This window comes from Hippocampus zosterae, chromosome 7 (genome assembly GCF_025434085.1).
Source record: "Hippocampus zosterae strain Florida chromosome 7, ASM2543408v3, whole genome shotgun sequence".
NCBI classification, from domain to species: domain Eukaryota; kingdom Metazoa; phylum Chordata; class Actinopteri; order Syngnathiformes; family Syngnathidae; genus Hippocampus; species Hippocampus zosterae.
Genome location: NC_067457.1, coordinates 2,479,272 through 2,494,791, shown reverse-complemented (window position 1 = coordinate 2,494,791; position 15,520 = coordinate 2,479,272). Strand labels below are relative to the sequence as shown.

Below are 15,520 nucleotides of genomic sequence, written 5' to 3'. Positions count from 1 at the left end.
GCGGGCTTCACAAGTCACACTCGTGTTGCACGATTTCTGAGAAGAACGCTTATCTGGTTTTAGAGCAGATAAGACCGCAGCAGCCGGAAGTACACGTGATGTCACGATGAAAACGTCTTGAGTGGATGACTCCTACTGACATATTGGATGGCATATTGGTGTGGGCTCCCGTCACGCGTGCTACAGATGGCGACGCTTTTCCACGCGGGCACCAAGTGAACCCAGACAGACTCCCTAAGGGGCGCCATCTGCACTCTCCCCTAAGCTGAGACGCCAGCCTGAGTCAGCGCGCGTGTGTTGACCTGGCACGGGCCACCTTGTCATGTATGTTTCACGAAAAACGCTGATGTCTTGTGGAAGGAGGGGGGCATGGACTTTTTACGATGTTAGATGTTACATATGTTGATACCATAAGAATAAATGTAATTTACTTGATTGGCTATTTTATAGTACAGTAGTTCTACATACTTTAAAGGAAATATTTCTCCAGCTTTATTTCAATGTACTCCTCATGGTGTTTATAAAAAAATGAAAACTGGAGGACTTACGGTGAGGTGCAGTAACTTGAAGAAAATAAAAGGTAAAAACAAATATTTGACTTTTTGACTTGCAAATGCACTTCTATTGACTTTTAAAGCCACATGACATTAATGGCTGCACCTTCGTGTTGCCTAACAGTGGGCGTGTCACGTTCAGGGCAGATATATGACGTGGCTATTTTGGGCTTTGGGATGAATGACCAGCATGAGCCCTTATTTGGCTCCAACACACATGCGTTAACATTGAGCGTTTTTATTATTTTCTGAGTTTTTTTTTTTTTTTAATTTGATTACTCACAAGGCCTTGTGTTTGTCCTCAGCAAGGATCTGGTCATTGGGCTTCAGTCCATACCTGTTTCAAGACAGATATGGGTGTCGTTAGTCACAGATAATTGCAGTTACTACAGGAATTCGACAATATACTCCCACTTACTTATCGAGGAAGTCTTTGTCAACCACTGCAGAAATGTCCAGCAGGGGATTGCCCATCCCGAAAAGGGTGTTTTCACTGAAAGAACATTGTTTTTGGGGAGAAAGGGGTATTTTTTACAACGTGGCAGAGGCAATATTTGATCGTATTATGATTGAGGTGGATTATTGTGGGACGAGGACTATTGTGAGCATCTGTGTATATATATATATATATATATATATATACATACATACATACATACATACACACACACACACACAGTATATATTGTGAGCACCTTGATGGTTCAAATTTTCTCCCCTTACATAAAAATCCACTGAGGTCAGAGTTGTTTTTTTAAATAGTAATTTCCTGAAAAAAATCCTAATATTCTTTCTTTTATTAATTAAAAAAACGCAGTTTGCCGGCCACTGGACTCACAATGCCATCCACAGAACAGTAAAAGGTATCTGTGACATCTGTGGTCAAAGTCTCTTTTTTATTACGTTGGTCAACTTTCAGTACAAAATAACTGTCTCGTGTAAAAAGTTACAGTACATAACGCACTATAAATCCAGACATGAAAGAACTAGCAAAAAAATAGATAGTATGTCGGTGGCACGTTCTTCAGTCGGATTCGCGGCCAAAAGTGATTAAGAAGTTAATGATGTTATGCTGTCCGGTAACCGCCAAAGTTTACTTTTACATTATAGAAAGCGTGTCACAAGTGCTATCTTACCTTGGAGCTGTCATAATTGTCCAAAAATGTGAATTTTAAACTATTTAACGGGTTTGTTAAAAGACTAGCAACGTGGTTTTTGGGAATACGGGAAGTTCAGCAGTTTGACGAGGAACATTTGATTGGCTCGCTGAGAAAGAAGGCGGGTTGTGTTTGCGGCAAATGGGACAGATCAGCATCCGTGTACACTCAGTTATTCCCAGTTCTAACGAAGCGAGATTCTGTTTTCAATATAACACCATACATTTATAACCTGAATAAAGGTCATTATTTAACATTCTTTGAAAAGTACACACACCTTCTTTTTTTGTTTGTTTTAATTAAACGGGTGTAAAAATGGCGACGCCTTATTTTCGCTCACGTTAACCCTCCAGTTATTTCTGGGCTCTGGTTTACTGTAAAGCAGGATTTGTGTTCATCAATTTTAAAAACAAGTGGAAAGTCATTTCAGATTACATAAAAATATATAATGAAACTGAATTTTTAGTATGCAATTTTAATTTGTATTTCTAGAGTGACGAAAGTGTGATTTGGAAACATTTACAGAGAGGTACAGAATAACTGATGACGAAAGTGCTGACTGGGAGTAAATGCTAAAATATTAATTTATGGTTACTTAAAAGACATTCAAAATTCATAGATAAGGTCGACTGCAAGGCAAATTGGTATTAATCTATCTTTTTTATGAAAAATCGTATTTTGATAGTAACAAAGAAATACTTAATAGCCGGTTGTGGTCAATCACGTGACGAGCACCCTCCACCCTCCGGGGCGACCAGCGGCGATTGACAACTATCCTACCCGGGAAGACGACGTCAACAGCGGCGTGAAAAGTGCTCGGTGGCCGGTTCGCAACCGGTTCTTCAACATCAATCGCAGCGACACCGTGTATTAGTGGCTAGCTAGCTATGTGGCTAACAGCACGAGAGCTCCCATGACAAACCACTTACCTCAAGGCAATTTTCCTCCATTTGGAAGCATTTGTGTCTTCATGGGACATGGTTGGTTCAAAGATCTTGTTGGATGTTGCTGTGGAGGATGAAGATGCTGAAAGAACGCGTGATGACACGCATACACCGCAGCTCCCTCTTGAAATAAATACAGATGGTGTCAAGTTCACTGAAGGGGGGAGATTTCTATCGGGCTGTGTCTTTCTCTAACTTAAACAGTCGTCAATGAATAAAATATGTATATGGCCAAAATAATGTAAATTATCATTTAAAAACAACTGGGGGAATAAAACTCTCAAAACATTTTTTTCACAAATGTTACTCTCGTGAGCAAATAAACTTTATTTCTCAAAAAAATTAAATCTTTGCTAATTGTCTTTTGGAGTAAAAATGTTTTTTCCTAAAAAAAATGCTTTATTTATGCAGTGGTATCTTTCAGGAACATAACTCACTCAAAAAAAAAAAAAAACATGTCACACAGGAAAAAATGCCCCATAAAAAAAAATCAAAAATTGTGATTATTGCTCAAATTGTACAGTATTTTTTGATCAAACAAATCTTTAGATTACTATATTCAGCACTTAAGTGGTTTACTTACAGAATTCTATTGAATTTTCTGACTCACGGGTAACAATACACACAGGACCAAACATAACTCCAGTGCTATAAAATGCTTTATTACAAAAAAAAAATGGTGAATGATGAGGAAGCCCGATCGTTGCCACTGGAGTACACTTGGCATGATCCAAGCACTCTGTTAATAAGCACACTTCATTAGGATATTTGCATAGCGAGGCAGGTTTTTTTTTCTTTGCGCAAATGATACTAAACATCTGAGAATGTGTCAATTCAAGGCACATTGGCGGTCTTTTTTTTTTTTTTTGCTTATGGTGACACTGCTTCTTCTTAGTTCGCATCCTACCCGACAAAAATTCCTGACTATGATTGTGCACAACAGCGTGGCGTTCTTTGGAATAGTTTTTGTCCAAATTTCTACAGCGCAATCATTTTAATCTCTAAGCAACGCAAGTGAGGCATCTGAAGACCAGTCTTTGGCAAAAGTAATTTGCTAAAACCGTAACCAACAACAAAAAAAAAATAAAAGAGCAGTGTTTCTTTTAAATGTCTGTGATCGTACAGCAAGTAGTGTAAACCAGTTATTTAATTCCGCTAACTTGGTCCAAAACATCGATATCTAATTTACATTAGCGTTTTGCATTTAAGGAGCAAAAGTTAGCATTAAGCTATCTAGCATACTTTAGTTCCAAAACGGTTTAGTTGAATATTTTGTTTTTACAATGATTAATTCTATGTTGAGTCCGTTTTACAATAAATGCACTGCTTTTATTATTAAGCCTTTTTTTTTTTTTGCTTGGTGGTGTGCGAACGTGAAATATGTGCCTTCTCAAGGAAGATTGGGAAACGCTTAGGCAAAATACGCGTTAGGCAAAAATCCGCAAGGAACTGTCGGCCCTTAAAAAAGGTTTATGATTGCCTATAGGTGCAGCATGGCGGCAGCAAACCACAACTTTTGTCTAAAAGCAGCTCCTCAACTCATTTCGACATCATTCCCTGACAGCTTAGAAATATTTTTATCTTCAAAACCTGCAAACCGCTGTACGGTATCTTGCGGAGGTGAGACGCAATTATCAGTACGACGATTTCCAAACTCTCAAGAGTACAGCAAAAGAAATCAAAGTTCTAAGAAATGCAAGTTCTACTCCAAATATATCCTGTAAATTCCCGGGATTTGTCAACACATTTGTACACACGTTCACAGTCCGAATGCTGAGGCTTTTTCTCCCCATTTAGCGGCGTCCCGCGTCCTGCGGTCTTTTTCACTGGTACCAAGGCGTCTTGCGGACCCAGTGCAGGGTGAATCCGGCGTCCGTGCGGATCTTGATGGAAGCCGCCTCGGCCTCGCGCACCGTCTCCTTGACGGACTGCATCAGGTTCTGTGCGTTGTGGACCAGCATCTCGGTCGCCTAGCGGGGCGAACGAGACACCGTGAGACACGCGCGATATGTTCATTTATGATCCCGGAAGAGACAAAGCAAAGCAAACGCATCACCTGTTCCGACTCCTCTTCGCTGATGTTGGTGCGACCCAACATGGTGGCCTTGACCGTGGACAGGATCTTGAGTTGGGTACTGATGGTGGGAATGCGTTCGCAAACCTGGAGTTCAGGTCAGAGTATAATTTAAAGCGACTCTGGAATCACGTCGGTCGATTGAGTTGCGATTTGCGCCGGCGCGTGACCTGCAGCAAGTTGGTGCGGATGCGCTTGTCGGTGCACTGCTTGGCCACCTCCTTGGCGAGCCGCGTGACTTCGTCGGAAGCCTTGGCGATGTCCTTGGCACACTGGATGAGGGCGCGCTTGTTGCCGCTGCTGCCGCGCACCAGGCGCGACATTTCCGCCATGAGCAGGGCCATTCGCTTGGCCGCGCCGATGATGTCGTTACCCTACGGCGCAAACGGCCACCGCGGCGTCACTTCGGGCGGATGCTGGCGATTTCGTTCCGCATTGCTCAAGGGGAAATTTAAAAATCCCGAAATCTTTGGCGAGCCTCACTTCAATTTCCGTAAGGACTCGTTTTTCAAGGGATGGCGGGCATGTACCTTGCTGGACCACTTGCGTGCCTCGTCGTGCAGCTGCTTGGCGGCCACCATCATGGGCTCGTTGACCACGTCGCCGGCCTTCTGCTCGGGGAACTCCTCGTCCTTCTCCTCTGGGGGCGGCGGCCTGGGCGGAGGAACCTCGCCTTCGGGAAGAGGAGGTTTGGGCGGAGCCGGCTCATCGTTGAGCTGCGGGCCGGACAAATATTCCCGGACGATTAAAATCATTAACTCAACGATTAACTCACGATTTTGCGATAAGCAAAACGGCCAGCGACAAACCGTGACAACCGTGAACGGTATGTTTGGTTGGACTTACGTTGAGTTGCTCCAATTCGGGAGGCGGCGGCGGCGGGAAATCGGGCTCCTGAGGTCGGAACGCCTCCCTGACCTTCGCGACCGCGTCGAGAATCTTGTAACCCGAGTCCAGAAAGCCCTTGCGGAGATCTGCAGGCAAACAGGTTTTGAAAAGGCCGGGCCAAGAGGCGGCGTCGGCGCCCGCGCGGGGGACGTACTGGGATCGTGGATGTTCCCCGCCACGGCTTTGGCGTCCATGACCATGGGCGAGATGGTCTGACTGAGCTCCTCCGACGCCGCCTTGACCGCCTCGCGGAATTTGGGGTCCTCAGAGTTCTCCACCTCTCGCTTGGCCACCAGGAGGATGCGGTTGGCCCGGCGGGCGATGCTGGTGGCGCCGGCCACCAGCATCTGCGGCTGCTGCATGTCCATGGCCACGCGGCACTTGTCCAGGTCCTTCTTGATGGCCTCCTCCGACGCATCCAGCAGGGACTTGGTGTCGATGGCCTCGTCCACCAGACCTGAACGTACGCCCGTGGTTTTATTTATCATTGTTATTATTTTTTATTTTTTTGGGGTGGGGGGAGTGGGGCAAATATTTCCCCCCCAAATCTTTTTGTGATATTTTTGTATTATTTCCTTAATACCTGTGGGTTCATACGTGATCGTATTTTTTTTTGTCTCGCATATTTTTTCACTATTTTTGTATGCTTCTAAAATTTACATTTTTTGTAGGTTTGTGTATTTTTCCCCCAATTCGTACATTTTCTACTCATACTTGAACGCTAATTATTTTATCATTCATTTGAGCATATAATTATTCACCATTATAATTATTTTTCCTTTCACATTTTGTATTTTTCTCATATTTGTGGACTACATTTGTATTTTTTTTGTCTGACATTTTCTATCAATTTTTGATATATTTGCTGCAGTATATTTTGCGAATTTTCTATATTTTTATTTAATGACATATAATATGAATCATTGCACTTTTTTGGGGGGGTGGGCTTTTGTTCTTAGTCCTTAGTCATAAATGCCCGTGTGCCGCTATCTATTTTGGGAGTATTTTCCTCGTTACCTGTCATCTTCTCGACATTGTCGATCCACTGATTCTTCATGGTCTCGAAATGTTCGTAGGCAGCCTGGTTGCCGGGGTTTCTCAGCAGGATCCTGGCAGCGGAGACCACCTGCGCGCAGAGTCCCGCCCAGCCGTCAACTACGTTTTTGGGGAAAAGCCTCGGGGCCGAGCCGTGAGGTGTCGCTACCTGCGGCGTTAAGTCTCGGGTGGACTTGACGGCCGCCTGGATCCCCTCCACCGTGCTCTTGTTGGCCGTCCCCACGGCGGCCGCTTTCTCCGCCGTGGCGCCCAGCCTGTTGGCGTGGTTCTCGAAGTTGGCGGCCCGCTCGTCAAACACCTGCGCACCATCCAATCAGACAAGTTAGCCACAAGGTTCGGCGAGGTTCCAGAATGTCTTTTGGAGCCCAAACGCTGACCTCATCCCTGTTGGGCGCGTCCAGCGGCGCGGTGGCGGCCACGGCCAGCAACTTGATGGGCGTGGTGGTGTCGCTGAAGATGTCGGAAACTTCCTGAGTCATCGCCGCCTGCATTTTCCCTTTCAGGTCCTGCGAAGGGACGCGCAGACGTTAGCGTGGTTAGCGTTAGCTTGGATTGTTGTACTCATTTCGTGGTATTTTCTTGCAACATTCATGTCACTTTTTTTTCGCCTGGAAATTTCCTTGTACTACCGCCGATGGCCAGCAGAGCGAGTCGTTTGTCAGTCCATGGCGGCAAACTTACTTTCAGGGCCTCCTGTAGCTGGCGAGCGATGGCGCGCGCCTGAGGAGAGTCGCCCTGGCCGCGGGCCGCCAGGTCGGCCAGCTGGGCCATGAGCTGCTCCACCTGCTCGCATTTCCCAAGCAGCTCCTGCCTCAAGGGGCCCGGCAGCGCGTTGGCCAGCCTGCGGCCCTCCGCCACCAGCCCGCGGATGGCCGCCTGGCCTGAAGACGCACGCGCGGAAATTCACCATTCGCGGCTTTCGCAGGATCTCAGGAAGGGGACAAAAACAACGAGTGGGGGGTGGGGGGGTTACGTACCCACGCCGTTGTCGTCGACGTTGGGGTTGTCGATCCAGCGCTGGGCCTGCTCGATCTTTCCTTCCAAGTGGACGTCGGCCTTGGCGGGTCGACTGTTGGCCACGGCTTTGTTGGTCTTGGACTGGAGATTCTGCAGGGCGCCGGCGATCTGTTTGGCGAAGGCTCTGGCTTCGGGGGTGTCGCCTTTTCCTCTGCGGGGGCACATCGACAATCTGGTTTCGTTTCGACACAAACGACTCAACTAACAAAGGAAGCGACATCGAGGTTCAAACCGGTGATGTTACAAAAAATCCCGCCCCAAGGAGCCCAAGTTCTTACTGTCTCCTGAGATCCGACAACTTGGCGGTCATGCTGGCGATCTCTGCGACGGAACGCAGGATGTCATCGCGTTCTTTGGGGTCTTCGCACATGTCGGCCATCTTCTTGGCCTCCATCAGCAGGGCCTTGATGTTCTCCTCTCCCTCCGGGGCGCCGTTCGGGTCGGCCAGCCAGTTCTGTTGGGAAGAAAAGCGGCGTGAAAGAGCGGCCTCGGGGCGGGGAAAACCATTTGGCCGCTCTTTCACGGCAACTCACCTGGGCCGCGTCCATTCTCTTGGCGATGGCCTGCTTGGAGTTGGTCATGGCCTCCAGCTTGCGAGCGGCGTTTTCCACCTTGCCGGTCAGCACGTCCAGACCTTGGGACACCTGCTGGGCCTTCTGCATGGCGGCCGGGGACGCGCCCTGACCTCTGGGGTGGAACACGGGCGCATCAGGCCTCGCGACTCTGCTTTCGGTGTCGACTTTTGGCGTCCGTACCTGGCCCTCATTTCCGACACCTGGTCCGTCATCTGACCCAGAGTCTTGGTGGTTGCCAGGATATCCCTGCGCTCCCGCCCGGCGCACAGCTCGCCGACTTTGCCGGCTTCGTCCAGGATCTGCCGGACGGCCTGCTCGCCCGCGTCCCCTGCGGGGACGACGAGATCAGCGTCGGTAAATGAGTCCGCAGCGGCGGCGCGAGCGTTCCCGCGGGTTTTGTTACCTGGCGGGGCATTGGGATCGCGCAGCCAGTTCTTAGCCTGAGCCATCTTGGAGTCGATGAGCCCCAGGGCTCGTTTCATGGCCTCCGTGTCCTTTAGCGATAGACAAAAAAAAAAAAAAAATCGATGACGGGCAAATCAAAGGAAAGTCATGCAAGGCAAGTCCACACTCCATTTCAGTGTCTGGTGCCGTTGCTTGGGTTAAAAAAAGCAAGTCAAGCCAACTCCCTAAAGTGTTCAAGTCCCGAAATTGGCGACTTTGAGTGTGACTGGCGACCTCTGCCGCGGATGCACACTGGCGGAGGAAGGAAAATCCCAAAGTGACCGTCAACCAACAGCAAATTCTCATCGTTTAACCATTCCTCAATCCACAGCAATTTATTAGCATCCCAAATTGGAAAACAAAAGCGTCACAAAAAAATTTAAAAAAACAAAAACAAAAAAAAAAAACAAGATGGCGCACGCGCACACACGCAAACACAAACAAACAGCTGAGGCATGCCAGTGACAGAGAGAGAGAGAGGTGACGCTTACCTTCTACAGAAGGGGGGGGGAGGGAGAAGTGAAGGTAGAAAAGAACAGTGGGGGGGAAAAAGAAAAAAAAAGATAAAAAAAGGAAGAAGAACCACATAAATACAAGCACTGATCCGAAAACTGATGGCGGGAAGAGAAATCGAAACCAAAAAAGATGAGAAAAGTGGTTTTAGGACAGGTTGCGCCCCCCCCCTGGAAAAAAAACTAAACAAGGTTGTATTGTACTGGAGGACGCACCTTGTTGGCCCAGGCGTCCTCGTCCCAGGACGTGAGCTGCAGCACTCGGATGATCTCCACGATCTCGGCGCTCATCTTCTCAACGGTGAAGTTGCGGTTCTTTAGGGCCTCCTCCACGCCTTGGCTGCCCGACGTCTTGGTGGTCACGAAGATTTTGATCCCTGGGCAAGCCATGTCGATCAGACTTCCAAGACCCCCCCCCAAAAAAAGGGGGCAAAGGCGGCCATGCTCGCCGCCGCGTCGCTACCTGAGATGAGGATGGGCAGCAGCTCTTTGACGGTGTTCATGGAGTTGACCAGCATGACGCGATGCTCCTGGTGGGTGAGCTCCTGTTGCCGTTCGTCAATCATCTTGGCCATCTTGGTCATTCCTGGACATTGAAACACCTTTTTTTTCATTTCCAAGATATTTTTTCATGTCTTTCACTCTTTTGCTTGTCAATCGAGCTATCGTGCCTGTCCTACGCAGCCAGAGTACGTTTGCCACCTCTAACCTGGTCCAAGATTCTTCGTATACGTGATCAGGTCGGCCATGGACTCCACCACCTCAGCCACGGTCAGGTACTCCAAGATGCCTTTGCAGACCCGGATTATTTTGCGGACCTCGGCCTCGTCAAAGGTGAGCAGCAGGTCCGAGGTTCCCGAGAGGATGCCCCGAGAACCGTCGATGAGGTAGTCCCGAGCGGGAACCGAGTACGGGTCGGCTTTCAGCATGGAGGCGGCCTTGACCAGCTTGGTGCAGGCGTTCTCAACTCTGCAGAAGGACATTAAAAAAATAAATAAAATTGTGCCGCTTGAGGAGAACCGTGGGGTTAAGGCACGCCTATTTCAGAGCCCAAGTGTCCTTCAGGCGCAACAAGCGTCCACTCATTGGACCCCCCACCCCTACCCCGAGGTGCTATATTTAGCCGCCGGCGACGCATTCCGACACATGTGTTGACGGATGACGCCAGGGTGACGATGTGACTCGCAGGCGCCAAATGTGTTGCAGGCCAACCTGCGCCTGCCAATGCAGTTCATCCCCGACCTTGTGGCAAGGGGGCGGGGCTTGGAGGCCCTGAGATATGTCCCTCGGCTGCGCTCGGTGAGATGCAGCAGCTGAGCGATGCTTAATGGTTAAAATGATCGTCCCAAAACAAACAAAAATCCAAAGATGACGACGACTTACTTGATGAACGCCGGCGGCATGTCCCTTTTCATGATCTGGTCATCTGTGGTTTGGACGGTCTCCTTCCCCACCTGGAAGAACGACGACAAGATGCGTCAATAACAAAACACGAGCAAACTCAAATCGAATCTCAGAGAGCACGTTAGCCGTTGTCCGTAATTTCTTATCGCATCGGATTGTAAAGACGCTTCATGGACACAAACTAATGTCATGGTTCAGTTGGTTCCTCGGACCAAGACCTTTTGGACCACTTCCAACTTTGCAGACCTTTATTATCTAGTGTGAGTGAATCGGTCCGATGCACTAATTCAACCTATCGCGTTTTTCTGAAGAGATGCTTCACGTCTTCCTGTCGCTCCATATTTGTCCTCAACATCGGAGACTCGTACGTGGCGCAGCGTTAAATTGGCGAGGAAATCCAGGCAGCCAAGAGACTAAGAATGGCTTGCCACTTGGCGCTCCCCATCTGAAAGAGATTCAAGCAAACCTCAACAAAGCGCCGTTTGTACTCCAGTTTCCAGTGGGGGGGGGGGGGGGGGGCTTGATTTATTGAAGTTTTTCACGTGCAAAAACAGACCGCGTGCACCCTAACAGATGTGGAAGCTCACCAGGATCACTTCTGACAAAACTAAATTTCTGCACAGGCAGTACTGGACTGGACTGGACTGTATATGCACACCGATGACTTTACCAGGCGCAAGGTGATCAAACCTGGGATGGCTGATTTGACATCTTTTTCTCGTGCAAACGGGCCAACGCCGGCTGGCAGGTTTTGAAAATGTCAGAAACAAAAATGAGAGCAACGCACGGGGTGTTGCTCTCTCGGGCTATTCGGCGATGCGATTTGGGAAATTCAGAGTCACAAGAAGGTGTCATGTCATATCATCTCCGGCATTCCAGCCTGCGTTCCCCTTCGATTTTGGGCATTTCGGCGTTTGAGACCCCACGTTAGCAACAACGCACGCGATTTGACACGCCTCCTGTGAAGGATCTTCCTTCAAGATCACAATCTTAGTAGACGGCCCGCAACACCCCCGCCAACAGAAGACAGTAAACGTGCGAAATCAGCCCCGGAGTGCTCGGATGGGGCGGGACAGTCCGAGCCTTGTGATCGAGGCGCAACACAAACAGGAAGCGAACTCTGCGCGGAAGCGCGTCTCCCGGGAATTCCTGTCCTTCTCCCAAAGTCTATAAAAAGAAACCGTAAAAATGGATGCGGCGCAAGGCGGCTCAGAGAGGAGCCTGATCTCCCAACAGATAAAAGTGGCGTCCCCGCTTTACAATAGCGAGGTTCCTTTTTTAGCCCCACCCTCCCACCCCCGCATCGGTTTGCCGTGTCAGTTACCGCTAAAGCCGCACGCGGCTGCGCACACCGCCAGCCGGGCTCGGGGCTTGTCGATACGCGGCTCACAAGCTAGTAATTCCGGCCGCGGCGTTTGTTGCGCAAGGCTCTGTTACGACACGAGAAGGCGTGCACTTGAAATCAAACGACGAAGCACTGGTCTGCAAATGTGAACCGAGGTCCAGCTCCATCCCGTCTTCTCCAAATTTCATTTAAGCTGCTTGTTTAAGGGGGGGGGACAGTGGGGAGGGGGGGTACACTTCCAAAGTGCATCGGGATGCATGCCCGCTCGCTGGGAATTCCTCACATAGCCGACGTTCATCTCTCATCAGCATCCGGCTCATCATTTCAATCGGAGCGGAATTTAAAAAAAAAAAAAAAAAAAAAACAGAAGATGCTGCAAAGCTCAATCAACCATAGAGCACTTCAACGCCTTTTCGGCTCCCTTAACTGACTTTTGTGGGACTTTTTATTTGACAAAAAGTAAAAGTAACCATTTTTACATCAATTGTAATGAGATATCGTGCGTGATTTTTCACCAAGTGTACGCCAGCGCAGCAGTCACGTGATAACTGGAGTAAATATTGCTCTGAAAAACACTTCAAGGTCATAAATAAAAAAAAGAAGCACACAAACCACAGTGTGTCACAACGTGCCTCGTTGCGCCGCCTGATGCCTCCCGATTTTTTTCGGTGGATGCAAATCTTTTCATCTAATCCCCCGGCGGGGGCATTCTTGGGACTTGAACACTGTCAAATAAGTCAATTGAACGTCTCCAATGTGCCTTGGTAACATTCTGGAGGCTCCGTCGCAAGACGGGCATCCGTCAAAATTCACTCACAGGAAGCGTGTACGCAACATGCGGTTTCCTACCCACCCCTTGAAAAGGGCGAATGGCGCAGACGCGCCCGTCGGATATCAACAAACTATGCGCTTAGATGAGACGGTGGCTTCCTGCTCCTTTGGAAGAGCGCGTCGCAGACTCCTCATCTACTTGACAGCTGCGTGGCAAAGATCACTCAAGAGCGGCGAAATACATTCTGGAAGGATTCACGTCGGAGCAGGGTGCGGGGTTCCGGTTTTCCTCTGAACTTTGTATGCGTGAGTCATCGTGAACACACAAGCAGATGGATCACTACCGTGGAACCGAAGTGACGTCATGGCGGTGTCAATGTTATATGGTTGCCGTGGCAACTGGAAACAGTAAAAGACCCATTGATCTTTCTGCCCCAAAAAAATAATAATAGTGAGTGTCAGGAAAAAAAAATAAAGTTAGCTAAACTAAAAAATGGGCGATTATCAGTCCATCTTTAATGTGGCGACCATTCAAACGTCTAGAAAACAACCACTAGAAAGAAACTGACCACACACAGGAACTACCCGAATATGGTTTACGATATCAGCCAAGCGGTTGTCATTTCCTCTTGCGTCTTTTTTTTTTTATTAATAGTTTCATCGCTTGCCGATGAGCTGATCATTCAAATTAGGGGTGTTGGAGGATGGAAACGTCTTCAAAATACAGAGCAGTGGCCCTCCAGGACCAGACCTTGACACCCATGGCCTACAGGCACTGGAATGACCCTTCAGATTTGGGGAATCTTTCTCGCAGGACACCCCTCAGAGAAAACTTTGTTCATTATTTCTGTCAATAAATGTATCTCTGTTCCTCAATTGTCTGAATGGTATATTATTATTATTATTATATACATTTTTTTAACAGAGGATGTCATACTTCTTACCCGGGACCTGCAGGGGGTCTGGGATTGCCCTTGAGGTTCATTTATTTTCTTAATTTGAATACAATCTTTTATGAACCTTGATTTTCAGATAATCAATTGAACTGACGGTTATGTAGCAAGCTGAAGATCCACTTTATTAGGATTTAAAGTGCATAATCCATCTGCAGTTTCGGTGCAAAGTTGTGCCAACGGGCCGAGGCTACGGGAGGCAAGAGGGGCCATTCTCAAGGGGAAAAAGGGCGTCAGCGCCTTTGCCCCGTTCGGTAACTTGAGTCGTAATTTCCACCTCTTTGATGCCCGAGATGACTCCCCACCAACCGCCTAGTAACGTCCCAAAAAGTTTCTTCGGACAGCTACAGGTCGCCGTCACAAGCAAACGCGGCGGTTCACTCACCCGGACCAGGTTGCTCACTGCAGCTTGCACAGCCGCCACCGGTGCCGTCAAGTCGGGGATCGCTTTGCCGTCCACCTCGCCCTCTTCATGCATGATCACCAGATGGGAGATCTGCTGGGCCACCGGCTCCAGAATACTTTCTATCGTCTTCGTGTGAAACACCGGCATGGCGATAAGGGTTTTTCAAACACAGGAGAAAGAAAGGGGGGAAAAAGTCAAACTTGCAAAGACCGGAGGAGGCCGCTTCTCCCAGTCAGACGCCCTCTTTCGAGTGACGTTTTTTCCGCTCCTGCAAGCTCGGACACTCGGCCTAAGAACCATCAAACTCCCTTGGCGAACTGAAGCAGGGCGACGTCACGTTACGACGCCCCACCTTCTGGCCAATCACAATGCCGGGAGGGCGGTCTTTCTCGCTTCCCATTGGCCGAAGCGAGCCGTCGCTCAACCCCCCGAGCCTTTCCTTTTCTTTCCTTTCCGCATCCCGTTTGGAGAGCACATTCGGAGAGCTGCTGTCTGCAATTACGTAATATATTCTTATGCCCTAAAAAGGCGAATATGTGTGTGTAGTGTTTGTCACATTCCACACGCGGAAATTCAACCGGTTGGACGTGTTATCGCCTTTTCTTTTCTTTTTTTTTTACACGCTGCACAGCTGATCACACCGTAAACAAAACAACACATTACTAACTTCATACGCACCTGATTAAACGATAAAATGACGACGCCAAATCTGATAATCTGAATTATGTTATTGTCGTTTTATGGATGGTTTTAGTTGGCCAAAGTATGCCATGGTAGGCACTTTACACAAACAAACAAACAAACAAACAAAACAATCTGAATGGATAATCATTTGAAATAGCGAGAATATGACATGAAGGGGAATTTACCCCCGCCACCCGCCCCAATAAAAAAAACAGCTGGATCTGTCCTCAAAACAAAATGGCCATCATGGTTAAAATATCCAAAATATCTGGTAGACGGTTATTTTTATTTGAAGTAGGATAAATGTAATTATGACAATAATAATGTATGTCATTATGTCATATTTGTGGGAAATGCGGTTTATAATGTATTTAATTACCAGTAAAATGGATACTGTAATATTTGCCCTCACTCTGTTATCACCAATACAATAAACGAATTCACTACATCATGACAATGAATGCCATTTATTAATCCATCTGTCCGGCATCCCGGTTTTGAACGTATTGATATTAAAAGCAGCAAAGGAATTTGCAGCGAATGCCGCAAAGAGCTGCAAGGCAGCGGCTCGTTTCCTAAAAAGGACTCGAGAGCCCAAGGACGGATTCAAGGAAGTTTGACGACCTGCGTAAACAAGCCAGTGCTGCATGTATTTTCCATCTCGACATTTGCAGGACAGCATATATGGGTGCCCTCCTAGAAGCCGTTGTAATATCCTCAGAAGAAAGTCACACTT

At 48.0% G+C, this 15,520-nt stretch overlaps 2 protein-coding genes across 4 annotated transcripts in view; both read right to left on the bottom strand.

The window, feature by feature from the left end:
• LOC127604049 (adenosine kinase-like) overlaps nucleotides 1-2,808 on the bottom strand; it is a 56,040-nt gene extending 53,232 nt beyond the window's left edge. Inside the window, exons 1-3 of one of the 3 annotated variants that reach the window (XM_052070868.1) lie at nucleotides 2,641-2,808; nucleotides 973-1,047; nucleotides 838-891 (exon numbers count right to left, since the gene is read on the bottom strand). In XM_052070868.1, the coding sequence (XP_051926828.1) occupies nucleotides 838-891; nucleotides 973-1,047; nucleotides 2,641-2,690 (179 nt within the window). In that variant the 5' untranslated portion in view covers nucleotides 2,691-2,808. Of the gene's footprint in view, nucleotides 1-837; nucleotides 892-972; nucleotides 1,048-1,690; nucleotides 1,948-2,640 lie in introns of those variants that run through there. The other 2 variants (XM_052070870.1, XM_052070871.1) reach the window with 2 other exon arrangements.
• A 488-nt stretch (nucleotides 2,809-3,296) lies between these two features.
• LOC127604015 (vinculin) lies at nucleotides 3,297-14,439 on the bottom strand. The gene is made up of 20 exons (XM_052070777.1): nucleotides 14,080-14,439; nucleotides 10,605-10,675; nucleotides 9,931-10,190; nucleotides 9,685-9,807; nucleotides 9,438-9,598; nucleotides 8,669-8,759; nucleotides 8,446-8,593; nucleotides 8,224-8,377; nucleotides 7,969-8,144; nucleotides 7,651-7,841; nucleotides 7,355-7,554; nucleotides 7,051-7,179; nucleotides 6,822-6,971; nucleotides 6,635-6,743; nucleotides 5,772-6,074; nucleotides 5,576-5,703; nucleotides 5,260-5,445; nucleotides 4,900-5,103; nucleotides 4,712-4,816; nucleotides 3,297-4,625 (listed from the first exon to the last, which is right to left on the bottom strand). The coding sequence occupies exons 1-20, from the start codon at nucleotides 14,245-14,247 to the stop codon at nucleotides 4,479-4,481; spliced, it is 3,204 nt and encodes a 1,067-aa protein (XP_051926737.1). The 5' UTR covers nucleotides 14,248-14,439; the 3' UTR covers nucleotides 3,297-4,478.
• Between the last annotated feature and the right edge of the window lie 1,081 nt (nucleotides 14,440-15,520).